Genomic DNA, 27,917 nt, shown 5'->3' with positions numbered 1-27,917 from the left:
CAAATGTTTTTCCCAGTCGATTTATCTAAGCATGGATGTAAAAATGACCAGAAACAGAACTGGTTAATTACGTTTCCAATTTCTGTATTATATAAAAGCAGCAATAGCTTACTGGATGTAAATATCCCTAATATCTATCTAATTTAACGTAAGCTAACGTTTAGCCGTCATACGGTGGATGTAAATATAGGATTATGGTGAGAACTGCAGGCCTGCACTACTTACAGTGACCACCAGGAGGCGACTCCTTTGACTGGAAGGGGAAAAAACGGAGACGACGATGATACGTAAACCGTTGATATTCTGTGAAGGAGTAACTTATCTCTTTTTTTTGTGATCAGACGAGTACAAACCAGCGCGTTTTAGCCACACTCACCAAAGTACACAAATACCGATGTGTAGACCAGTGGAGCTAAGTACAGGCTGGAATCGAACCAGCAACTTTCTGATTGCAAGATAATTCCTCTACAAGTATATGGTAGGGAAATATGCAATATCAGTAAATATAGGTTACAGGCCATAACAGCAATATTATTATGGGAAATTGACCCCTAGTTGCCACACAACAAAAAGAAAACAATCCGTATTTGAATTATGTTTGAAGGAATGGCTCATGGGAGTTTTAGATCTCCTCCTTATTTTCTAACTTCCTGTGGAACGTCGCTGTGCTGCAGCGGTAATGCTAACCAATACACAAAGAAAGCGTTGTGATTTGGCTTTAGAAGTGATATGTTCATGTTTTTTATCCTTCATAGCAACACAACAGCAAACAGGATTTTATTGATGCCCATTTCTGGGCCGTAATTTGTTTTATGTGGAAAGTTACCGTTGGGTCAAGACGCAGTAACTGCCAGCTTCCATCAAATCGACCAAAAGTCTAATACTGGATCTTTTTAAAAAGCACAAATGCCCATTTCTAAGTCATTTAGATACAAATGTAAGTTCTAATATTTAAATAGACTCATGGCTAATAAATGTATCGTTTTTATTTCTGTTGCCATAGTTCAGATTCATCCTTCACATAAAAGTTGCAGATATCTTAAATTTGAATCATGCTAACGTTTGGAAATAAACAGAAAGCTTCGTGTAAACCATCTTCATATCATATCGACTCAACAGTTTGAGTATCTAATCTGTTAGTTTTCCATTGGCATCATTTCCAGGTGTTACAGAAATTACCAGACCCTTACACATTTTAATAACTTGTTAGGTACTACTGCAATATTTGCAATGCTAATTATTCAACGTTGATAAATATTTGCAAAGCTTTTTAGGGAAACTCTTTGGTCTGTTGTGTGAAACCTCAGCCTCCACCAGCGGACCCGGAGCAGCCACAGTCCGCCTGCTCGCAGACAGCAATGTTTACAGAAAGGAAAAGTATTTTCTTTGACAGCCGAGCCTTTTAGCAGAGGCTGGCTGCAAACCACTGACACATGCACAACAATTAATGAAGAGAATTGCATCCCCAAGATGAATGAGAGGGTCATAAAAGGCAGGAGGCCAGAGTGTAAAATGGATTGAACCTTTCCAGCATTATTTAGGGAGGACTGATGCATTTTTCTGAAGGCATTAATGTTGTCTGTAATTTGCACGCAGCGCAGCAGGAGGGCAAGCACATCTTCATTTGTGTGAATATTTGGCACCATTACACACCAGCAGACTTGTTTCTCTCTAGTTATGCCATCATCTGTTGTGAAATTGCTTCTCTAGTGCTGCAAACCTAAAAATAGGAAAGAGGTTAATTTTTAAAGAAGTTCTTTTTTTTTTTTTTAAGTATGTGGCTTTTTCAAGTAGAACTGCGCAACACGTTGAATCACAATCAGTATCGATGTGTGCAATATCGCAACATGCTTGGATGCATACAGGTGCGTCTGGATTTAGTAGAATATCATAAAAAAAGTTGATTTATTTCATGAATTAATTCCTTCCGGTCATTACTAACAGGGATATAACGTTATTGTTGTGTTTGATTCTCCACATTCATACCACGGTCATCAAAGCAGGTGCTGGTAACGTTAGCCGTCACGCTAGCATCTCCGTATGACAAGTAAGGAGTCATCTTAAAACAGCTGCTCTGACTTTGGTAAAACACAGCAGATGACACGGCTTCCCAGGTCAGCGCTGAAGAAGCTCTGACTCAAGCAACAGTCCACGCCCTGTGAATCTCTCACAAAGTCTTGAATGGGCCCCAAAATCCTCCCAAGGCTGCAGTTCTTCTTGTTGACTCACTTTTTCCTTCCACTCAACTTTCCATTAATATTCTGAATATCTGAACAGACGTTAGCGGTTTTCCAAATTAAGAGCATAAACTCCTTATTGATCTCATGTCAAATTTACATTTTTAAAGAAACTGAATTTTGGGGTTTTGTAACCTTTAAAGGCATACTATGCAACATTTTTCAGTTAATTAATGTGTTCCATACCGTTTTGGATGATTAAATGAGTCATTTCAGGTCGAACAAAGGTTTTCTCGGCCGCCCTGGGGGTCTGTGGGGGAAATACCGCACTTGCAATAGACCCCTTGCATCTGACGTCACAGTCACGTGATCGTGGGTGCGCGCCTCCATCTTGGTGGGCAGGCTAGCCTGACAGCCCGTCTACTACATGACAAAACGGGTGATTTAGAGCGTACTTTTAGTTAGTTTATTTTTGGAATCTAAGCAATGCCTACGACTTGTTGTGCTCCCGGTTGCACAGAGAGGCGTTACAAATCGTTGGATGTACGTTTCTGTCGTTTACCGAAGGATGAGGAAAGAAGAAAGAATTGGATATTTTCAATGAAAAGAGCGCAGGCAGACCCTCCCAATGGACTGGGGGAGCCATCATATTACGAGAGAATTTGCAGTCTACACTTCATCTCCGGTAAATACAACTTAATTCTGCTCTAGTCATTGTTCTACTTAAATAGCGGCGGGGGGGAGGTAGCGATAGCTACCTCCCCCCCGCCGCTGTCTGAAGCAGCAACAGCGGCTTCTCCGGCCCGTGTAGCTGTTGCTGCTTCAGACAGCGGCGGCTCTTGGGCCGGAGAGCCGCCGCTGTCTGCTGCTTCAGACAGCCGCCGCTGTCTGAAGCAGCAGACAGCGGCGGCTCTCCGGCGGCGGAGACAGCGGCGGCTCTCCGGCGGCGGAGACAGCGGCGGCTCTCCGGCGGCGGAGGCAGCAGCCGCGGCGGCGGAGGCGGCTCTCCGGCCCGTGGAGGAGGGGAGGTGGCGATCGTTACACGGGCCGGAGAGCCGCCTCCGCCGCCGTCTGCTGTCTCCGCCACCGTCTGAAGCAGCACCCGTTTCCTGCTGCTTCAGACAGCGGCGGCTCTCCGGCCCGTGTAACGATCGCCACCTCCCCTCCGCCCGTTCACGGGCGCTAGTATGTCTGTGATTACGCTGCAATGTCGCCGACACCTCCACCCATTTTAAAAAGACTAAAACACCTAAATAATCCGTAGTGAGTGATGTTTTTTTAACCTACCGGGCGGGTCTTCCTCTCTGCTTTGTGCGGTTACACAAACATGTCTGAACATCCATCCATCCATTTTCTGACCCTCTTAATCCCTCATGGCGTCGCGGGCGTTTGCTGGAGCCTATTTCCTGATATAAAATAATTGCAGCCGTCCAGTGGTTTCATGGCTTTCGTGCTCTCTCGTCCATACTGGCCTGCGTGTTTATAAAGCAGCTGTGTCGCGGTACGAAACCCTTGGCCAGCATTTCACAGACTCGCTCCGTCCCTTCAGGCTTTTGCTGTGTGGATCTGGCAATCTGATACCATCAACCATCAACTTACTCTTAAAACGATCTTGTGATACGTTATCTAAAGAAGAAAAATACCTGGAGAACTCGTCATTTCGTCAAATGGCGTGCCAACCAATATGGCCGCCACGCAAGGGGTTCTGGGTAACGGAGTCACGTGGTTGCAAGGGGTCTATTGCAGGAGCTTACGGCCCGCACACACAGAAGTCTCCCTTTACGAGAACTCCGTGTTTTTGCCCTGCCATTCACTATATGCACGGGCGAAAACAAAAACAAAGAACCGCGTGTTAACGTCAAATAAACATGCAAGCATATCGAGTTTTATTATTATTATTATTATTATTATTATTATTATTTTTATTTTATTTTTTTTATGTTGGCGAGACGCTACCGCGGCGAGGCGGCGGCGGCGGCGGCGGCGGCGGCGGCGGCTTGGCGAGGCGGTGGCGTCTCGCCAACATAAATAAATAAATAAATAAATAAATAAATAAATAAATAATAATAATAAAACTGGCGAGGCGGCGGCGGCGGCCACGGCCGCGGCTTGGCGAGGCGGCTTGGCGAGGCGGCGGCGGCGGCGGCCGGCCGGCCGCCTCGCCAAGATAGCGCTGCGGGAAGCTTGATGTTCATACCTTCACTGTGTTAGTCATTGTTTGTACTGCCGTTTTTTCCACTTTTCGTTGCGTTCGCCTGTCTGCTAAGCTCAAACCAACCGCGCCTGGCTTGACGGAGGAACCAGAACAGCTGAGCATCTTTACGACAGTGCACTTTTACTTTCGCCCTCTGGGGGGAGCCTCGCTGGAAAATCAACCCCGGTTGCATAGTATACCTTTAAACCACAATAAAAGGCTGAAATATATTGCTGTGTTATATATCTATATTAATTTCACTTTCTTCATCTGAATTTCTGAAATAAATTTACTTTTTAGCATTTTTATTTAAGATGTTTAGTTTTAGATTCACACAACTGAATAATTGGTAGGCTATTAATCTTTTTTTAGTTAATCCTACAATGACGCTCCTTTCAATAACATTTAGACTAATTTTAAAGAATGATTTTAGTATTATTGTCTAACAGTGCTGATTGTTTTAGATAAGAGACAAAAGTTACCAGATTATTGTCCACATTTCAAGTATTATTTCTCAGTTTTGTTCTTATCTTCAGAACAACCTCCCTCTTGCAAAAAGCAGCCATCTCAACAATTGTATCTGTTTTGCTCTTTTGCAAGAATTTATTGGGCAACTATCCGTCTGTTGTGGCAAAACATTCATAGATGAGGAAAAAGTAAGTTTGTAACCAAGTGAGTCACATTATAAGGCACCTTTGATTGTCTGGATATTTAGTTACGTCACCACACGTCCGCATTAGTTGTGCATAACAGGCGATCGTAATCGTGTAATAGACGATTGTAATCAAATGATTGCTCCAGCAAACGAGCTGCGTTCGTACTGGAAACATAATCAGGATCGTATTTGCTAAAAATAGCAGGTGTAGACCAATGCCTCTAACCAGATCACCTCTGTGGCTTCTCCTCTCTGCAGGCGCGATTTTCTCCTGTGGTGTCCGTGTGGAGCGTGCCACACACCCACTCCACAACAACGACGGCTTTTGCTTGCATCTTCCAGTGTTTCTTCTGTCAGCAAGTCCAGCAGAGCTGCAACTCTTCCAGTGCCAGCCCTGACACCAGCGAGGAGCCCTGCCCCACTGACATGGTAAAGATGACCAAGTCGAAGACCTTCCAGGCCTACCTGCCGTCCTGCCACCGCACATACAGCTGCATCCACTGCCGAGCACATCTGGCCAACCACGACGAGCTCATCTCAAAGGTACGGCCGCTCTCTTTTAGTTGGCGCCTCGTCTTCGGCTCTTTATCTGCAGCCCAATCGCCAGGACTTCACAGGACTTCCACTGCTCTGTCAATGTTTATACAGATGGAAAATAGCTTGAGGGGATTTGCAGTTGTCCGTCACGTCTCACCACAGCCGCATTTGGTGCCGCCGAGGCCACAGCTGGAGAAGAATGACAATGCATGCGTTTCTGTGACACACTTGAAATACACGCATCAGCTGCTGGTGCTGGCACGTCACCCGGAGCTAAAAATAAGAGTAGAAAGTGTGATGTAGCAGAATTAGGAGATGTAGGTTACTGTGACACAACTAACCTGTTTTTGTTTTTATCTGTGCTGAAATGTAAAGAATGTGGTGATGTGAGGACAGGTGAGTTAACCTGAGCAAGTAGAGTCCAGTAAAGCCCAGCAGACTGCTCCATAAGGCAACAGGGGCTGTAATTTAACGATATTCAACATGTGCATTTTTCTGATGGCTTCCCCTCACCTGTCCCTCTTTTGTTTTAATTCTAATTTTAGTTGCATTTAGTTTTCAAAAAAGTCAAAGTGATGCACATCCTTAAATACCATCTTGCCTATTCCAGCGCAAATGTTTGAGAAAACAGACCTTTTGATATTTTCATATGGTTCCAAACATGAACGGTTTTAATACTTTTACATTTCCAGCAGCACACATTGGTAGAGATTCCTCAATTATGCGTCTAGAAATGTAAAAACGACATTTTCTGGATCGGCTCTGATCCATGACCAGCAGGCCAAACATTTAAAAATATTTTTTCCCCCTAAGTTATAATGTGTATGAAAATCAAAAATTCCGTATTTTCTATCAAACGTATCAACTAAATGTTTGTACTTTAAATTTTATGGTCATATGCTTTGCAAATAATTGGGTAGAATCTTGTAATGCGTTCACTTTCTGCTGGGATCAAAATCAACTGGGACCAGCTGCACATTTTTTCACTTTTGTGTCTTACAGTCATTAGAAATAAATCATAATTGTCATTTCAGACCTCACAGAGAAACCAAAATAGTTAATAGTCAGGAAAACCCGATCAGTTTCTCTCAGTTGCATCTAAAAAAAACTTGCTGGAAATTTTGCAAGTGACTCTTTAGTTAGTTAGCTGGATAGCTTATTAATTGTAACACTCAACATGGCAGTGTTCATTTGCAAGTTAGAAGACCAATAAGATTAGTTATTTGCTTTGCTCAATGACCAGGTTAACTGCTGTTAGCAAAACTATTTAATAACAATGCATTACTAAACATTTAAAGCAACATTAAAGAGACATGCTAACTAATAGTTGCTAATAAATGATGTAGGGCACTTTAAAAAAGGCATGGACCCACAAAAATGGCAACAGTTTAAAGTTTAAATAATTATATTATCACTGCAACCTTCCCCACTTTGTGTTTACTAGCAGCCATATTGGATTTTGCTGTCAGGATTGATACTAGTTAGTCTGTGTTGTAGCACTTTCTGTTCTTTTTAAGATATGTTTTTATATGCAAGCTAAGATTTACTTTTATAAAAGAAAATGTGGGATATTTCCTTTTAGGCAGAAGACCAAGTAAATTGGTACAGTTTTCAGGTTGGCAAAAAAAATAAAATAAAAAATAACAATAACTGGCAACAAAGCTAGCTGTCTTGCTAATGAATTGATTACTGATAAGAGATAGTTTAAACTTTACTTTTATAAAACAAAATGTAGAAAATGCATTTTTCAGGTATGTTACCAGACTGAACACTTTTAGTGTCTGGCAGGCAACAAAGCTAGCTGGTTAGCTAGCTGGTTAGCTCATGTTTATCAAGTAATGACATGAAGATTTCTGATAAATTTTCTTTCAAGAAAATATTGTTGGACTTATCTGTAAATCAAGTCATATAGAATTAAACTTATTTACATAATTTAATATTTACATTTTGTCATTTACAAGTTTAAAGAAATCCAATCTGGTAACTAATGTCGGCTACAAACGTGGTTAGCTAGCTAGCTAGCGCTTTATTCAAATAATGACAGGGGTTGATTTTTGTTTGTGTAAAACATGTTTTATCCTAAATAAAAACTTAGAGTTCAAACTTAGCTTTTATTAAGTTTTAGCTAGTTATACAACAAAATAAAATGTTACACAATTCTTTTATATTGGACAACAAAGATAGCTAACAGCTTGCCGGTAAACTGTTAGCCAGTAGGTCTTCAGGGATAACTTTTAATTTACAATATTCTGACAGCAATTTCTAAAGGTAGTTACTTCTATTAACAAACTTTTTTATATTTTATTTTAGGGTTAAAAATAATGTAAATGATTTTAAACAGGTCTTGTCTCCATGTTGCACGTCTTGAATTGTAGACTTGATCAAAATTGTTGTATTACAAGTTGCTTTTATAAACAAGCTGTTGGTAAATGTAGTTTTTTTCTGCAGATTCTTCCGGGATCAAAACAACCATCTGAATCTCCTTATTTATCTTTTTGGTGCCATGATGACAAAGCCTGACACAGGTGAAATGTATAAATCTGTGCTCAGAAAAACTTTAAAGTTTCACCCAGCAGTTGTCATCTGGTATTGGTTTTATATTTTATCTGGACACACATTTATCTGAATTGTGTGCCCACCTAATTTATGACATCTCTAGCTTTTGTGCCTGTTGGTGTTTGCTTCTGTTTTTTTTAATTTGTAACCATTACATCTAATGTGGTGGCTCACTGCTATTTCTTCTTATGTTGAGGTCCACAAATGATCTGACAAGCCATTTAAAATGGCTATTTGTGTGCATATTTAATAACATCGAGGAATTGAGAACTTTGTTCACTAGTTCCTCCTTTTCTTTAATCTGAGGCAGTTCTCTGTATCTCTTTGTTGTGCAAAGAATGCAGCTATACTCAACACTGTTAAGCACGCTGGTAATCCACCATAAGCTTGTTTTTTTTATACAAAACAAATAAAAAATTTGTATTTATTCGAGATGCATTTATAGTAGAAAAGAAAAGCCATAAAATGGGCTGTCATAGGATCAACAAAAAAGTGAAAATGCTTCCTTAAAATCCTTAAAATGCTTTGAGTATTTTCCAGTTAAGTAACTTTTCTTCCAAATTTTAGTAAATTTAACATTTGCATCAGATTGGGACGTGCTATCTAAATGTCACTTCTGAAATTGAGACTCTTCAGACCAAACAATGCCTTTGCGGTGGTCTAGTTTTGGGGGTGCAGTTCTGCACACCTTGGTTTTATTGCCCAGTTTAAACTGCAGCAATACGTCTAGATGCTTAAATACAATGAGTCGCTGTCATGTGATTGGCTGATTCACTATTTGTGTTAACAGGACATTTAACAGGCTCACCTAATAAAGAGGCTGGCTAGTCTATACACGATTAAGTAATTGGGCTTAGGGGGGGATTTGTTTCCGTCTAGAACTAGCTTGAAGTGAATTTAATCGTTTTATATTGCCTCCAATCTTTATTGTGAACAGATTTGATTTGAACACTTAAGTTTGTTTGACAATCACACAAACTGCTGTCTGTAATCACTTTACGCCCATTCACTGCTGCGGTTAAAAGTTTCCGCAGACTTCTCACCAAATGTCGGCCCCAGGAGAGAAAAAACCCAGAAAACCCCAAACAACTCATTAACTTCCAGTTCCATCGTTAATGGCTCTATTTTATAAGTGATCAGCTCTAGCCAAGAGAAAATAAACCAAACAAATTAAACATTCGGATCACGCAGCGGCAGGATGCAGAAGATTCAGTGCATCTCTGTGCAGAGTTGAAATGGTCCCATCAGACCCGGTCATCAATCAGCCTGCAGAGAAGCACATATCGGGGGGGGGGGGGGGGGCTGTTGCATCTTTAGGCTCCTTTTGCTTTGATCCGTGTCCCGGCGTATTAAAGAAGTTTGAGCTATTGGATTCCCATTGACCAAACGATGATGGTCTCTCACTGACATTTAGAGCTGCAAACTCAGAAGCTGCAGCAGATGTTGATCCTTGCATCAGCAGCCGGGCAGGAGAAGTGTGAGTAACGTCTATGATCGATAAGATTAAAGCAGAACTGCAGCGCTGACCTTTACGTGTTGTTACAGGAAACTGACAGCACCCCCACCCCCGCTCTCTCAACACGTACTAAGCTGATTATTCAAATGACAAAGATGATCAATCTGCGCACTCGCCGTCTCCGTGTGGAAATCCATTTCCCTCCTGTAACTCAGAGGCTCTGCTGGAGCTCGCTGGGAGACGCGCTCCTGTAAACGCCGCCAAAAGCCAACGGTGCCTCCCCCCCTCAGCAGGATCAGAGGTCTTATCACTCTAAGTTTAGATTCCTTTGAGTTTTAATCTCTAAAGTCTGTTGTTTGTCATAAATGTGACGTGTGTTTGCCCAAAGCAAGGCACCACGCTTGTTTATCGGCACCTCAGTTAACCTGTCCAGGGCCGTGTCAGATGTATGTGGATTTATTGTTGCTTTACAAGCCGAGGCAGGGCGGGCTGGAGGATGCTTTATGCTGGGGGCTGTTTTATTGGATCGTCTGAGGGTAAATCAATTGTTGCTGCACAAAATCTGAACAAAATGATGCCGCTGTACCTAAAGTTCAAGCCTGGGCTGAGAAAAGGCATCGTTTGTCTGTGGAGCGTTGTTAAAATGGAAGTGAAGAAGAAGCTGCTATTGTGATGATTCTGTGTGTTTTGTTTCCTCTTCATCTCCTCTGCTGACGGAGGTTTAGCTGTTTGAGGTTGCACAAATGAGGAAAAAAACCCCAACTAATAGCAATAATAAATCTTTATTTATGCAACTGAGCGCTTTATAAATACTTTTCTTCTAAAACAGTTTTTCTCCGAAAAATGCACACAAGAAGAACTGAGGGAAAAATACCAGTTTTTAGGACCTATTGGACAAGTTTTCCACACTACTAGCAGATTTAGATGTAAAACTTGTTCATTTAACCCATAAGTTTGTTCCTTTTCTGAAATGTGAATCTCTTAAAAGATAATGCTGCTCAGCGTAGAAATATAATGATGATCCACAGCTTTGCCTGCACAAAACCAGCTGGTTGGCTTGTAGATCAGGTTCTTCTGGAAGATCTGCAAACCAGCTGCGTGCTGCAGAGAGGCTGAAGGGACGCCATCAGCGTCTGGATATATTTTGGGAATGCAGAAAAACTTTCTGCTCCTTTTAATAAACTTTCTGATGCTGTCAGTCCTGATTACGGGGCGGGAACAGTTTCACTAAGCATTTCCACTGCTGTTAGTAGCTCAAACTGCCTCCACAAGACCTTTTCTTTCTACTATAAAAACATCTGATGATGTTCATTTACAGGTTGATAAAATCCTGACTTTTGGGATGTGATGGCTGAGGCACAAATCCTTCCTTTATTCAAAGCTTTATCTCATTGCATGAACATCCTAATGTCCCCATTGAATTATTAACATTTGATAAATTATGAGTAATTAGAAGAAAGCATGATACTTAAGAGCTGTTGAGGCAGAGCCGGCCCAACGCATAAGTGAACCAGGCTGCTCAGGGCCCTAAAACAAGCAGGGGTCAGACCTGAGGCCTGCAGGGGAGAAGTGAAAGCCTAACAAGGTGTTACTCGTGTCTTTGGTGTTTTTTAAGGTCACACCACATAGTTTATGCAGGGAATGCTGGGAAACCAGTAGCACCAGCTGCCATGATGTGACTAAAAGTAGTAAATGAACTGGAGTGGAATGCAGTCTGGTCGACTGGATAGAAAACTAGTTTCTTCTAGGGTTGTGGCCAAAACTAAAGTTTCTTAATAAAGCAAAGTTCATACCAGCTAAAATTAAAATGTCTTCTGGTAAACATCATAGGTAGGTCCTGTTTTTTGTTTTTCTAGGAGGAGGAGGGTGGAGTGTTTACTGTATTTTATTTTTGGTGATTTATTCATTTTCATTCACAGTAAACATTTCTGGACTTTATTTAACTTCAGAAGCATAAAAATAGACCCACGATAATGTTGCTGCAGCAGAGGATAAATAGAACCGCGCTGCATGATAATATTTCACGGTATTTGTGCGTTCACAAACACACGAGAATCCATCATGTACCGCTCCGGCTCCAACCTTCAACGGTTCAGGCCGATCACGCACACATAGCTGCTGCTCTCACATCTGTTTTGTAACAATCCATGATTTATTCTATGATAGTAGAACAGTAAGACGTGCCTTGGCTAGCTCACCTTGTTGTGGTTTCTCATGGTGCCTGCAGCTTACGTTGTAATTTGATGCCGTGATTGGCTAAAACCAACTTTTGGTAGGCAGGCACTTGGAGTCGTTTCGCCCAATCAGCTTGGCGACTTCTGCTAAACGACCCTCCTGTCCCCAAACGGATTCAAATGGATCAGTCCCAGATTGATAATGTACATTAGTGTAGAGTGCTCTGAGTGGTCAGTGTGACTGTAAAAGCAACAGTTCAGTTCATTTGCCATTTACCAAAGTATAATGCTGTCAGTGCGAGACATTGTCAAGAGAGAATCCAAATCCAGCCATTTTTCAAAATAAAACATTGCAGATAAATCATAAAACAGAAATATTGTAAGTTTTTTTTACCCTTTCTGGGCAGCCCAGTACCAGTGACCACTGGACTTAAGAAAACTAAAAGAAACCAAAACTGGTAATATTGGTATTGTCACTGTTTGGTCCCTGAGTGAGAAATAGAGGCCCCCTGTTAAGACCAGAAAAGGCGGGAATCACCATAGCAACCAGTGACTCAGCTATTTTTACTTGTTACATAGTCCTTTTAATTTTTCCCCCTGTATTAATCCACCAGTAAGTTCAAACTTTCTAATGAAAATGGGATTTTTGATCAGTAACCTCAATGGCACCAAAAAAGGTTAAAAAAATAAAACAATTGAACTTTTATTCTGAAGCTGAGGATGTTTCACTTAACCATCCAGGAAGCAAAATGTCTTCAGCTTCTGAATAGAAGTCCAGTTGTTTTTTTGAAACCTTTTGTGAATTGATCCTGACCTGGATGACTGAGAATCTTCAACCATTGGAATTTTCTCGCTACGTTTCTACACAGTTTGTCTGTAAGGTCCCGATGTGAAAGGATAATCAGGCTCATCCGGATCACTTGTAAAAATCACCAAAGTGAAGAGTGAACTATTGACTGTGTCGTCTTGTTTACCGGGCTAAAGTGACTGCTGACGAGTGACCTCATTAGTCTAAACTATCCACTTTACTAATAATTGGATTTCAGGAAGACCGCTTCCTTGGACAGTCTGTCTTTCTCCTTTCGGTTTCAAACTGACGATATGTTGCCAGAAAAAAAAATAGCTATAGTTAGTTATAAGAAAAATGGCACAAAAAAGCCAAACGGATCAAAAGATATGAAATCTCTACCGACTTAAATATATGCGTTAAAATTTGTTTTAATTTTCGTTAATTATGCACAAACCAATAAAGGACTTCATCATGCATTAAACATTCGTGTGATTACTTATGGTGTTTTTGCACACCTTGTCCAGAAGTGTTTCCAGCTTGATTCTGGGAAAAGGAGAAAGTAAATGTCCATATAACTCCTTATAAGCAATCAGGAGTGAGAGAACATTTTTGATGTTACAGCAGGGGTGACCAAAGTTATTTTGTGTGGCGCCAAAGCTCAAATCAAGGATGGTACAAATTTGATCTGCCAGCCCAAAAAATTGATGCAGATGAACGCTTTAAAGCAAAAATGTTTACCTAGAAAACCTTTTGCTTTCATTTCAGTTTCTTAGAAGTGGGGCCACAAACATCCAGCAACAGGACAATATAAAGAAACCCTGTTATCTTCTGAGACTGAAGGAAACACAGTTCCAGGCCAAAAAATAGAAAACAATCCAAAAATTTAAGAAAGTTAGTTCCTTTTGTTTTTATGTCTCAGATCTTTGGTATTTATAGGCCCCATCCTGCAGATATCAGACTACCTTCTCTGTTACAGTTTGTGTGTTTAGTTTGTTTTGAGTAAATATGTAATGTCTCACATTTAAACTGAAGGTTTTTAATCAATTTTATTTAAAAAGAGTGCCAACTTGGCAATTTTAGCCCACAAATAGAGGATGGACACCGCTGCTCTGTAGCATCTCTGGCTGTTGAGTTGTCAATGTTGTGGTTCCTTCCAAGGAAAAAAAGTTAAATAAACCCTTCCTGGAATGCTCTATCCTCTGCGATCTGTGGGGTTTAAACAAAATGCAGGAATTGTAATAGTTTGCTCCAGATTCTCTGGTTGTGGGACTCTAACCACAGCAAAGAAACTCTGAAAGTGAAGTGGCGACTGCAGAGAAATGACTTGCCACATTTTCCATAAAACTTTAGTATTGTCTTTATTTCAGATCCACTTTTCTTTTCCACTAACCACCCTCTACATATTCAAAAGGTTAAAAAAATGTGTCTATATCTCAGTATAAATAGTTTTTTTTTTTTAAACATGCTGTTTGCTACCGTACAAAACAGAGAAACACCCAGTTTAGAAAAAGCTGCATTCATAATGTAAAAGTAGTAATAATATGTCATAATCTTGTATAATTTTAATGCAAAACGTACTTTTCTATGAAAATGCTCAATGCTCTACCTGGAGTACCGTAATCTTGATTCCTAGCTACGTTTCAGCTTTATTGTCGGTGTCCCAGCTCGCCAGCATTAGTGCGTTCACTGGTCCAAGGCAGCATCTTCAGTCCTTTGCATCAAGCCTTCTAAGCTGATTATGTTACTTAAGAGAAGACGACACCGTTGTCTGGCGTTTTCCACTCCCTGCTGCCAACAGACACTCGCCTCATTTGGTTTGAAGGCACCGTGCTGCACTTATTAGGGTTGCTATTACTTGTAAGATGCTCGTTAGGTCCTCATAATGACAGTAAAAGAAATGGGGGGGGGGCATCGCTGAAGGATCTGGCTGATCTCTCTATGGATCGGGTGCACGAGTTAGAAAAGATGGTTCCCCCTCCCTGAGGTACTTCAAGGCCTGCCAGCTCTCAGGCAAAGATGCAGATGGAGCGGCCCAGAGCAGAGATTAACCTGAGCGCTGGGTCAGAGGAAGCCGGGCAGCCCCTCCTCCCCTCACATGTTAAACTAAATATGGACACGCTTGTTGTTTTATTTTAAAGAAGTTTCACAGGAGCACAGATGTGGAGATGTTCCCTCAGAGGAACCGAGGAGTCGCAAAACGTGCATCAGTGTTGCTTTAATTAGCAAAGCAGCGTTTTGCTCTTCCTGACCCGTGAAGAGAAAATGCTGATTCTCAGTTTACGAGCAGTAGATTCTTTTACTGGCCGGCTTTGGAATTTTCTGTTTGATTTGCCTTCAAAATCTGAATAAAAATTTAATAAAGGTGGTGAAATCCGACACTACTGCGCTCATATAAGTTTTACGACTAAATAAAGACTGCGGTACTCTATTATAGGATGTAAATAAAACCTTACAAGATTTTCCAATAACTTTTCCTCTCTACAAACTACACTCTGTGTGATGAAACATAATAAGAATCAACCTACTTTATTTAACATTTATTTGCACATACAGCCTAGTCTTTAATTCATATTCATGCTGTTGGATAGTTTATTCATGAACTGAAAATCAGAAGATTTACCTTTTTGAAAATGATGTTATTCATTTTGGATGCGTTCACTGATCAGGAAAAAAATGTGATTTCTCTTTTTTTCTGGTGGCAGTTAGAGCCAATAAAGAAAAAACCCGATCTCTGGCTTATTGGTGCATCCATGATTATTCTATAGTAGGAAGGAACTGTATTGATCATTGTATGCATGTCTAACAGCAACATAACCAGCAAAATAACTCACATTAATAATAAAGTGAAACAAGCAAATTCTTCCCACAATGAATGTAAAAAATAACTAAAGATAAAATTAAAGTTGTATGCTACTTTTTTGTCTTTTTTTTTTTCAGACAATTGGAGGGAGATTTATGCAAACTGTTTGACCTGGCAAAGTTTTAGAAAAATTACCCGACTCCCCAATTTTTTAATAATTTATTTGTTTATTTTCTTAGCTGTCATTTGATCCACCCGACATCCTTCTGGATGAAGTTATCCCGAGGTTTTAAACTGTTCCATCATACAGTGGCCACGCTTTAAAGTCATTTTTATGAGACGGCAGAAAATGTTGGAATGCATAAAGCAGACATGTCCAGTTCATGTCGTCATGGGCCGACGGGCTGCAGGTTTTAGGTGCGCCTTCGCTGGTAAATTATAAGGTGGTCCAAATTATGTATAAAAAAAAAACCCTCCCTGTCGGATAATATCTAGAATTTATTTCACGTCACAGATACTCATCATGAATACAATCTGCCAAAAGTAAGGACAACATTAAAGAGATAAAACGTACAGAAGAGATAAAAAAAACTTTCCCAATTTAAAGCAAGACCTAAAAGCTATGCAGTGAATAGGCACTGGAGAAATGTGGCTGATTTTACGTTGGATTAATACGTTAATATTGAAATTGCTGTTTCATATGAACTTTAAAGGGAGAAGCTGCAGAGCTTACTTTTCTGGCTGACTCCCTTTAAGTTTTATTTTGCTTGCTGGGCTTTATGTTGGGGGGGGGGGATCAGAGTGTGTTTGGGCCCGTTATTGTTTGGTCTGTCTTTGGTCGTGTTGATTGTCAGTGTGAATACCTGCAGTGTTGTATAGATTTTTGCCTAAATGGTGAGTAGTGTGGAGTTGGGGGAAGCGTCGCTTCCTTTCCTTCCTCTTTTCAAATCATGCCTCTTTTTTTCTTTGGATTATAAACATGAATTCTTGCAGGTTTGAAACAAACAAACAAACCAACCAGCCACAGCTGATTCAAACGGACGTATTACTTCCTTTGTATGTCACTGAGCGCTGACCTGAGACTGACCCAATTCATTTGATTCAGGTGTGTTGAATCCAGGAAACATATCAAACATGAGGCCCCTCCCACACCTGTTGCTGTGCCCTGCCATAAAGCAGGCTTATAGGGGGCTACTGCACTTTTTACTGCAAATTCCTCTTCCCTCTGTTACAAAAAACGTGAGTACTGGGTGTGGAAGAGGGGATCATCACGTTGAGCCAATGCTGTTTTAAACTGCATTTAAAAAACAGAATAGCAACCAAAAGAAGTGTACTGCAGTTGAATTTAGCGGGGAATTGTCAGTGATCCAAATAAACAGGGGTGTCCAAAGTGTGGCCCGGGGGCCGTTTGTGGTCCCTGGAAGGATTCTGCGCGGCCCCCAATGGCAATTCAAGAAAGGTTTGGCCCCGATGGTTGATGCAGATAAGAGCATTTCTGGTGTCAGCTGCAGGTTATTTTCCCATTTAGACCTTTGTTTGTTATGTTATGTTGTTGTTTATTTTGGAACATGATATGATTTAACAATGTTTACATTTAATACTTCATAAACATACATCATGTTTCAAAAAGGAGTAGGATGAATCATAAGCTTATTAAGCCCTACCCCTCAGTTACATGTGTCATGGAGGTAAAGGACAAATATTTACAGTAAAACAAACAAACAGTATACCAACTTTTTATATATATTACTCTTTTTTGTATTCATCAAAAATACTTTTCTTATATTCTTTTTTGAATTGCATCATTGTTTAATGATGGCCTGCAGTGATCCTATAACCCAGGATGCGTGTTAGCGCCACGTTGGAGTGAGGCTTTCCTCTCAAAGCTATCAGCACCCCCGCTGTGCCGTCAACTTGCATAGGACAACTTGTGCTTTGGTAAATGCTACTCCATCATCATGCAGCTTTATAACGGGACAAAACGCAACCACTCAGCGACTTTTCCTTTTCAAGGCTGCATGTTTGGGCCGCTAAACTTTCTGAAAACAGTGCGATCTGACGAGAGTCACCCTGCGCATGTTGGACCTTCACTACGCTGCGGCCTGCTCGTGTTTTCCCATCGGAGACGCGTTGCGTCATGCAGCCGATCCGAGCGCGGTCGTGAAATCGGAGCAGCGGTTGTCAGCAGAGCGTGAAGGCCCGCAGTGCAAACGTTGTTCTGGCTCGGGACGACGCGGTCTGAATACTGACGAGCCGGCGGACCGTTTTTATTCAGCGCCTCGGCTTCGTTCCACCCATCTGCCTGATGGAAGCCCATTTGTGGGATGATCACACTCTTCATTTCTGCCCAATAATGGCTGCAGCTCCTCGTGAGGCTCTCGCTTCTCTGGATGTTTTCCAAAACGTTGACCGTGACCGAAAAAGTCAATATAGCACTGCTGCCCTCCTCTCTGGTCTTAATGTCTTAATTAAACCAAGTGAATTCAAAACTTAAGTCGTTTAGCCCGGTTACCAGAGATGTAGTATGCATTTAAGCACTAAAGATTTGGAATGATCTGTAATTTAAATGTGATTAAAATGCTATCTGGGTCTCTGATTACTCCAACAGGATAATATACAGAACCTGGCGAGGGAATTTTAATATTTAGCTCTTTAGTGGTCATTTATTGCCCATTGAGACTGATTCTGTATGTTTTTGGAGCTACTCTGGAGGATCTGACTACTTTAAGAGTATCAGTTCTCACTTTGCTCATAATAAAGCAGTGTACTGTCAAACATCTGTGTACAAACTTTCATCAGAGCAATCTGATGCATTAGAAGGGTAAAAGTTAAGAGACATCATACTGAAATAAAATGATGCATTTAGATACATTTTTACTGGGTGAAGATGAAGCTATGGCTAAATACTAAATGATAAATTGGGTTTAGTTTAACTCAATTTTGACATAGCTTCTTAGCTTAAATCTGAAACAGGACAAAGTCTAAAGCACACTTTATGTTTCTGTCATTAATAACGACTTTTGGAGGGGGTGGAGGCATCAACTAAGCATCTCAGAGGTTTTTAACATCGCTGCAGCATTGTTAAAAACACTGAAATGTTCGAGGTGTTGATGACAACTTGTTGCAGGACAACTTCTTACTGAAGGCGTCAAGGATTCTAGTTTTTATCTTTATAAGGTCACTCATTTGTTTTTACCGACAAAAGTATGGTTTAAAGAATATGTTGCAAATTTAGTTAAATTTAAGTTATTTTTCTTACTCAGTTTGGAGTAAAATGTTTGTTTTCCATCACGGTGATGGAGTTAATGAGCCTGGTATCTCAGTTTCCTTAAACAGAGACACAGTAGACGAAGGTTTTTATGAAATTACAGACATGCAAATCTTTAAAATGCCGTCTTTAAAATGAATTAAATCAAAGCTTCAGGGTTTAAGTTGCAGGAGAAGATGAACCGTCGCCTACTGCAGCCGACATCTGTTGAGACAGATGGTAAAAGTCAACCTCAGCAGGTTTCTTAATAGCTTTGGCTTAAGCTTTCTTTAAATAAATAAATAAAAAATCAGCTTTTAATATGTTTAATTACACAGTTTAACGAAAAATAAAGTGAGAGGCAGAAGCTTCATCACGGCGTGTGTTTTTTCTCAGAGTGACATATTTTTCCTACAGTTTAGTCAAGACGATTCAGGGATCATGAGATTTGCTTTGTTGGATTCATTTCTCAGGGAACAAGCCGTTTTTAAAACAAGCGCCGTTCCAGCAGCTTAAGATGAGCTCAGGAACTCTGCAGCAGTTCTAACCAAGCAATGGAGAAAAAAAAGTAAAAGGCTGCAAGATTTTTTATCTGGTGTCCTGTCCGTATGATGAGTTGCATGTTAGGGAAAACAATCCCTGCAGGATGCCTCTAATAGGATTTTTTGCTGTAATTCTGCCCCAGAAGAGCGCGGCTGCTTTCTAAGGATCGTTCCTGTTTTCTGCTTTTTCTGCTTCTTCTGTTCTACGCAGAGCCGGCTCCAGCGAGGGTCGCAGCAGTGCGGTTAGACGGGGTGGAAAAATGCTGCCAAAGTAAAAATAGAACATGGGAAACAGATAAGGCCAGCTAGAGACGGAGCCGTCTCCTCTTTTTTTTTTAATGCTTATGAGCGAGCGGCGGTGAAAGACAGACACGGCGCCCGGCTCTGGTCACATGGACCCGCCGCCAACCCTCATTGGCCCGAACGCTGCTGAGGTCTTGTTGTCGACTCGGCGGGGACTGACCCAGTTCCCCCGTGCTGCTGAAAGGTCACGTCTTGGTGCTGTGTGTGTGTGTGTGTGTGTGTGTGTGTGTGTGTGTGTGTGTGTGTGTGTGTGTGTGTGTGTGTGTGTGTGTGTGTGTGTGTGTGTGTGGCCAGATCACATTTAAAAACACAAACACCGAACTGCAGGACGTGACAGGTAGGACACGAACACCTGCGGTGCACGGGGAGGAAAAGAGAAAGAAACGACGACACGGCTTTCCCCTGAAAACAAGAGAGAGTCGTTTTAGAGCGCCGCCTCACAAAGTTAAATGATTCAGGGCATCAGAGTTTCATTTCAGACACACATTTTTTTTTATCAGTTTTACCAGTCACAGCCATGCTAGATCACTTTTAATTCTGCAGAATCAGGAAATGGCTCAGAGCCTGTCTGACAGCAGGAAGTCGGCCGAGAGAAATCAGAGCAGCACATCCTGCCTGAACCTGAAGAAAGTATTTTTCTACGTTCAGAAATCTACAACAAAGTCTAAACATGATGGGTCAGATTTATATCTTCTTTCCAAAGTGTCCCAGTACTTATACAGCGGTGCCTTGACTTATGAGTTTAATTCCTTCGGTGTCGGAGCTCATAAGTCAAATTACTCTTGTGTCAAATCAACCTTCTCCATTAAATAAATTGAAATCCCATTAATCTGTTCCAGATGTGTCAGTTGCATCTTTTTTTCTGAGTGTTTCTTTTGAATAAAGTCTGAAAGTTTCTCCCACATTCCCAACATTTCCTTTATCTGTTTTGCACAGATAACCGCGTCACCCAGCGTGCTGCAGTTTCTCTGGCTGCTCTGTAGCTGCGTTTGCTGCGGCGTTCCCTACATCTGGCTCCTTTAGCTGAATTTTAGCTCTCAAATCTGAGGAAAAACCGTCCTGAGAGACGGCTCGCATCTCGAGGTGGAGGGTATTCACCGTTTACCTCTAATCAGATGTGAGACGGTTCATTTGTTGATGTTAGAGCTGGAGCGTCAGACGTGGGGCAGAATATTACACCTTATAGCCTCTGTGCTTCTTATAAAGTAAGACTGGGGTTAGAACGAGCTGATGTTAGTTAGTTTGACTCAGGTAGCCCTAGGAAAATCCACTTGTCGCTCACAAATGTAGATTTAAAGTCAATGACTTGATGCAATCTGCTGGGTTTCTTACGATGGAAAACTTTAAACCAATCTACAAGTGTCTAGATGTTTAGATATAACTGACTTTATAAAGGTCCATAAGATGACGGGTTGTGAATTGTTGCTATATAAATGAACAGAATTTAATTAAATCAGCATTCCTTTACTGCTATGCGTAAAAAGGTTTCCACACCATCACGCACTGTGTTTGTCGGAGCTGGAAATCCTTTAAATACAACAGAATTCAGCTTATGGCCCATTTTTTTTCAAAGCAACACGTGGGGGAGGGGCAGCACTGACATTAATCTATGCTCCAAACAGACTCCATTTATCTAATTAAAATGACTTTAAACCACAGGCTCCTGAAACGTCTGGTTTGCAGCTCTAGATTTTAAAGTTGCTGAAGGAAATTGTGACTTTATTAGAGTTTTATCGCGGTTTTATTCACTCAGAAGGCTTCTTGCCGAGTCACTTTATTCAAAACAGACGTACAGCTGTTTCCTCATCGCTCATGAATGGTCTGCCTGTACCACCGTCTTCTTTAAACACTTGGCAGAATAACAAAAAAAAGAAAGTATTGTGTTGGGTTTTAAAGGTTGGATTTGTTTTTCTGCTCTGATGTAACAGCTTGTACAACAATAAAACAGACGCGGCGCTAAGAAAGCTGGCAGCCTTGTCCTCTGATGTGTTGGAGCTCGTCCTCCAGCTTCTCTGAGCTTTAATCTCTCATCTGCCGCCAACTTTCTGTGTGCAAACCTTGACGAGGTGGAAGGAGAAGCAGGCACAGCAGTGACGGGGAGAGAAAAGCCCCCCGGGGCGTCGTTGCTCTGTAATGTCCGCTAACTTTCCTTCTTTCTTTCTGTGTGTTTCAGTCATTTCAAGGAAGTCAAGGAAGAGCCTATCTGTTTAATTCAGTGTAAGTATCACTATTTTCTTTGAAAACGTTACTTCAGTCGCCTTTTTATGTTCGTTTGATCCATTTCCAGTTCAGTTAAAGTTGGAAAACCTCACAGAAAGTGTATTTAGAGCCAAAGTTTGCTTGTTTCTGGGCTCAGAGTTCCCTGATTGGTTTGTGATTCAGGAAAAGTTCAAAGAGCTCGAACCACGTACCCGTTTAAACAGATCTTTATGGTTCTTTCTTAACAACAAGCAATTAAAAGTTATTTTTGAATGCATTTTAGACTTAGACAAACATTATTGTCATTTTGTTTGTACAGAATGCAACAAAATGACATTTTGTTGCATACAGTTTCCGACAATGTAATGGGATTACAGTTGAAATAAGATAACATTACAGTATTAAGTGATAAGAATGTTACAGTGCAGGAGAAAACAGTCTTCTAAAAAAGTGTGCAGAAGATAATTTTACGTATTTTACACTTTTTATTTAGGTATTAGATTTATTTTAAAAGGGAAGACACAATAACAGAGACAGACTGAGTAAAACAGCAGACCCTGTATCGTGGTGCTGGTTTGCAGCACTTGTGCCTAGATGGACTTTTTTTAGACAATCTATCTAAAAACTATTAAGAAGCAAAATGTAATAATAATGTAAAAATAATAAAACATATGCAAAATCAAATATACAAAGCAAATAAACTAAGCATGACAATAAAATGGGTACATTAGGTACTCGTTTATGTGACATGTTTATTATTAAAACCAGACATTTACATGCACTCTACATAAAGGCAGAAATAATACAACTGATTTGATGGCTTTGCAAGCCTCTGATAGGTTAATACTCAATATATGAGTTAGTGCGAAACATTTGACATAATTGATGCAGTTTAAAATACAATTCCACCAAATACTATAAACATTAAGAAAGTTAAATCTCTCCCTCATTATTCTGGCATTTAGCAGAGATCGTTTAGTTAATCCTGACTAAAATAAGAAATGTTCAGTCGGATTTGAGGTAGAAAAAAACAGGTTTTATGTACATACACCCCCTACAGTGTATGTTGGGGGGTGCATGGTTTCCTAGCAGGCCTCTGCAGAGCTGAATAACTGAATGCTGAGGAGGAAATTCACCCAGGCGTGTTGGAGAGATGCATCCAGAAGCTGCAGGACGGTAGCTCTCAGATATTTATATACCCCCTGGTGTAGATAACGCAACAACTGTCATGGCGAGCAGCGGCGGAAAGCCACTCAGTCAACTTTTTTAAGTCCGATTTTTTTTTTTTTTTTGCTGGTGTCTGAATTGGTAAAATGCAAAAGTTTGTGAGATCACAACCAATCATAGACCGACGTCACATTTTAAATTCAAAACACACAATCCTTTCAAAGATTTTGAGGGTCTCTATCTTTTTCTCATCCTCTGAAGACCCGGAAAATAATAAAAAAACAAAAAACAAATTCAAAACTAATTTCCACACCGAGTACGAACCCTCTGGTAGGTGTGTGTGTGTGTGTGTGTGTATATATATATATATATATATATATATATATATATATATATATATATATATATATATATATATATATATATATATATATATATATATATATATATAATACATACTAGATTTATCTGTGCGGTCTGTTGGGGGATTATCCGTCCTATCTGCAGAAACTAGATCCATCTCTTTAAACCCAATAAACAACCTGTGGTGGTTTATGACCTGGTTTAACGCTCCTCAGGCGTTCGGTCTTAATGAAACACACAGACGTCCATCCCCAAAGGCCAAAGGCATTTTTAGGTGTCACCATGCAACAGCTTTGTGCCGCGGAGTCTGAGTTTCATTGTTCTCACCTGCCTCAGCGACGGGTTGGATGAAAGAAGCGCTCCCCAGGCTGGACAGGATGAATAGCTGAAAGTCAAACATTCCCTCTGTTAAAGCTACGGGACGCCATGTGAACAATGTGAGCCGCCTTCATGAGGGCTTTGAAGGCTGCCCCCAGTTTACCCGCCATAAAATGTTTTTGGGGCGACACTAGAGGTCCAAGATGGATAACAATAAACTCATTATAAATAAATCCATTCATGGCCGCCAGCAACCCCTGCCACCCCATGAGGGATTAAGGCGTCAGAAGATGGATGGATGGATGGATGGATGGATGGATGCAGCAAATTTTGCTTCATGAAATTATTATTTTGTAGATAAATGACCTAATTTCCCATTGCTGCACGGTTCTCTCCTGCCAGACTCGTTGCTTAGCATCATGTCGGCGTGACATTCACACAACTAAGCTGCCAGGGTGTGACTTTGATTGACGTGTCTCATTAATGAATCTGATTGGCTGAAGAACGACAGAAAAGATGCTGATTGGCCACAGGTGCAGATGGCCTGAGGAGAATCATTGAGCTTTTTTTTTTACTAAGTTCTTTAAGGAAAGATCAGCTGTTAGATGAGGTTTCGTATCGACCGTCTTCAGGCATCGTTGCAGCGGCTTTGAGAGACGAATATTTAAAGGGTCATGCAGGTTTTGTGCAGATTTTGTTCGGTTGTAAGAAAGTGACAGTGATGCATCACAGCCAGGACTGTATATAGACGCACACATTGGTAAATATCGGTTATCATGCATGACTGCAATATCTTATATTGATATCGGCAACGCTTTCATATCAGTGCATCCCTAAATGTTACACAAAATCTTTCAAATCAAACTACTCATGGGATTTTAGGATTTTTTCTTATTGGTTTATGTCCATAATTCATTAAATGGCTTAACCACTGCACATGAATTCATTCCTCTCAGTTAAGCACATTAGTAGGAAATGGTTTGTTTATTGGCGCAAAATTAAAGTAGTTTTGGATGAAATGGCAACCGCCGAGTGTGAAATGAGGTTAAAGCGTTTCTGCTGTAGAGCGGTTTGTGATGGACCCAGGGTGCATGAAAAGGGCTCTGTAGATTAAAACAGCAGTTGGTTAATCAAACCTTTATTCACCGGCTATAAGGATCGCCTGTGCTTTAATAAAAATATCTGCCTTTGATTTTAATGTTTCTCTGCAAATTCTTTAAGATCTGGTTTTAAATCCTCTAACTAAACGGATGTAACATACATTGTTGAATGAATTGGCAACTAATGAAGATACTGTTAATATCTTTCACACATTCAGTTTTTTTTTTAGATATTTTTTATGTAATAAAGCGGATGCCTAATTGAATGTTCTGCTCTGGCTTTCAGGGTGAATGTGGGCTGCGGGCCGGCTGAGGAGCGGGTTCTCCTCACGGGTTTACACGCTGTGGCTGATATCTACTGTGAAAACTGTAAAACCACCCTGGGCTGGAAATACGTAAGTCACTCACTCTGCCGGCCGCCGCCGTGTTTTTGTGCAACAACGTGTTTTTTTCCTCCTTCATGCCGGGAGGGGGAAATGATGTCGTTACAGGTCAAAGGAGCAAAGCAGCGCTCGTTATGCTGCGCTGACACTTTTGGTCCGGGTGGCGTTAAGGCGCTGCCATTGAGCACTACGTGGTTTCCCAGCATGCAACATAATTACAGCGGCAAAAGGTTGGCTGCAGACAGCCAGACCGGTTCCTCAGAGACGCTACAGTGATTAAATGTCACCGTTTTGAAGAGGCTTGTTCCGGTAATTGTCTGAAAAGACTAGAGAGGAGTGTAAAATAACCCAGCAAAGTGGAGGACAGGGACTCCTTCGGTGACGGAGACAGCCGGATCACGGCGGGGGGGGGGCTGGTTCGCCAGGAGAAACGGGACGAGGAGAAAAGACGCTGACGCACAAGATCCTGCTGACGGCGAGCGGGACCGGCCGGAAATCACTCAGCCCTAATGAGATGTGAGGCTGAATCCGAGTTAGATGATTTATTTTGTTTGGTGAGCATCGTGAAAAAAAAAAAAAGCTCCCTCGCTGTTCCCTGATAAAAACGAGGCCGTGTTAAAATGTGAGCCGCCCTGTCCTGCTGTCTTTTTGTGCCGGTGACCCAAAATGAGGAGAGACTCTCGTCTTTGTCCTGACGTCCGTCTTCCCTGGTTTTATCTTTTTAATCTAGTTAAAAGCATCAGAAATGACTTCCTGGCCTCTAAACGTTTCCATTTTTCAGAACGTCCCACATCAGTTTCTCTCACATGGGGAAAATGATGTAAAACTAACTTATCAGCGGTTTTTGCCTTTCATTTATGTCTGAGGTGAAGTAGAATCCTATTTCCCATAAGACCCATAAAGCGAGAATAAAAGGACGTTGAGTTGAATTATTTATTTTCTTTTGTCACAATTTAACTGGTTGTAAACCTTTTATGAAGAGCAGGCGGTCTTGGATAAAAAAAAAATATATATATATATATATATATATATATATATATATATATATATATATATATATATATATATATATATATATATATATATAGGTGCCGTGATAATGTAGTTTTATTTGGTCAATTTAATTAATGAACTTAATTTACAACAGAGGTTGTACAGAATAGGCTAATAGGACCAATTCAAATCCATCTACATGTAAATGTAGTTCAATCCAGTTACGATTGAGGCCGTTGGTCAGATTCACAATTAAATCCAATTACAAACCCTGTTTTAGAGATGCAGCAGTTGCTTCCCTGGCAACTAGTGATCCTGACCAGATTTAATAATCACTCGCTCATCTGAAAGTCAAAAATTAAATTTTGTTAATATGCAAACACATCATTATTAACAATTCCATAATACAATCGTGAGAAATTTCTTCTGTTCATTTTATATGCCCAATTTTCATTGAAAACAGCTTTAAATGAATTTCTTTGTTGTGCACACTGACCAGTTTAGAGTTAAGTACCTGGAAGGAAACCCTTCAGTTTGCTTAATTTATACTTTGGCACCAAAGGGCGTCACAGGGTGGTGGTAGTGTGAGTGGCCTAGTCAAAGTCCGGAATCAAATCTGATTGAGATGCTGTGGCATGACGTCAAACAGGCCATTCCTGCTTAAAAACATCCAATGTGGCAGAATTAACCATTCTGCAAAGAAAAGTGGGACAAAGTTCCTTCACAGCGATGTAAAAAAAAATAATTATTTCAAACTCTTGATGCCAGTTGCTGCAGCTGAAGGCGACGCAACTAGTTATTAAGTTTAGGGGGAAGTTACTTTTTCATATGGGCCCAGGTTTGATCTGAAACATTTAAGTATGACAGCTAAAGCAAAACAATAGAGATCTATAAGAGGGGGAAACTACTTCTTCACACCATTGTAGACACTAAGCGCCGGTTTGGATATAATTTGACAAAGTAGAGCGTTTTCTGGGCTGCTTTTTATTGCTGAGTGTGTAAAATGTGTTAATCCGGCCCGTAACGTGATGCATAAGTTAGAAAAAAAACGTTCTTGTTGTTTTTAAATGGCTCTGTTTGGTTTGGTTTGGAGATCTGGGCTCCTGTAACAGAGGTTTTTGCTGCTTTTTTCACAGGAACATGCGTTTGAGAGCAGTCAAAAGTACAAAGAGGGAAAGTTCATCATCGAGCTGGCTCACATGATCAAGGACAACGGATGGGAGTGACGGCGAGGCCACGTCCCGTCTCTTTAAATCCGTTTTCCTGACCTTAGAATGCTCTTTATTGAACTGAGTGGAGCGACAACCATTGACCACCCCCCCCCCCCCCCCATTCGCACCGTTTCCCCTTTAAGAGAAAAGACCTCCACTCACCGGCCTCCGTCACGTGCACACGCCCACCTGCTCATCGTGAAAACGGACAAAACGAATGCTTTAGGAAGTGGACTTAAAACCCCACACCACCTTGAAGATTGTGTGCTCTGCTGAGCGTCTGGGTCCCCCCCCCCCTCACCCTCACGCCTCGGCTCCACCTAAACACGCTTACAGTGATTGTGGTGATGTGGCGACCGCTGCGTGAACTGAGAAAAAAGACATCTTGTTATTTTCTGTATTCCGCTCGTCTTTTATGACTTTATTATTGTTATTTTTAATGTTATTTGCCATAGTTTTAACTTTCGGGTTTTGGTGAAGCTTTGGTTTGATGGCGGATGGATGTTACTGGTTAGCATTTTATTTCCATGACTTTCATTTGGTTTATTTGTTGTTGTTGTTGTTTTTAAATGTGCTTTTTTTTTTTTCCTCTTCGCTATTGTCCAAATGAGCAATCAGGGATGGGTTGAGAAGAAACGGGCAAAGGGAGTTTATTATAGTTACAAACATGTAGCAGCTTTTATTTCCTTTTTTTTAATTGAGATTCCATTAATGTTGGATTTTGATGACGTTTCCTCTCGTGTGGATTTTCT

At 40.8% G+C, this 27,917-nt stretch overlaps 1 protein-coding gene across 3 annotated transcripts in view; it reads left to right on the top strand.

Moving 5' to 3' along the window:
- The window catches only part of LOC105928142 (protein yippee-like 1), a 34,909-nt gene extending 7,423 nt beyond the window's left edge, over window positions 1-27,486 (top strand). For all 3 annotated transcript variants that reach the window (XM_012865271.3, XM_036144363.1, XM_012865270.3), the window contains exons 2-5: window positions 5,285-5,569; window positions 21,605-21,648; window positions 24,865-24,973; window positions 27,091-27,486. In XM_012865271.3, coding sequence (XP_012720725.1) covers window positions 5,453-5,569; window positions 21,605-21,648; window positions 24,865-24,973; window positions 27,091-27,180 — 360 coding nt within the window. In that variant the 5' untranslated portion in view covers window positions 5,285-5,452 and the 3' untranslated portion in view covers window positions 27,181-27,486. The remainder of the gene's footprint in view (window positions 1-5,284; window positions 5,570-21,604; window positions 21,649-24,864; window positions 24,974-27,090) is intronic.
- The last annotated feature ends 431 nt before the right edge of the window (window positions 27,487-27,917 follow it).

The sequence above is a fragment of the Fundulus heteroclitus genome, chromosome 12 (genome assembly GCF_011125445.2).
Source record: "Fundulus heteroclitus isolate FHET01 chromosome 12, MU-UCD_Fhet_4.1, whole genome shotgun sequence".
Classification (NCBI taxonomy): Eukaryota; Metazoa; Chordata; class Actinopteri; order Cyprinodontiformes; family Fundulidae; genus Fundulus; species Fundulus heteroclitus.
The sequence above is the reverse complement of the archived record's forward strand: the minus strand, read 5'-3'. Positions and strand labels throughout refer to the sequence as shown.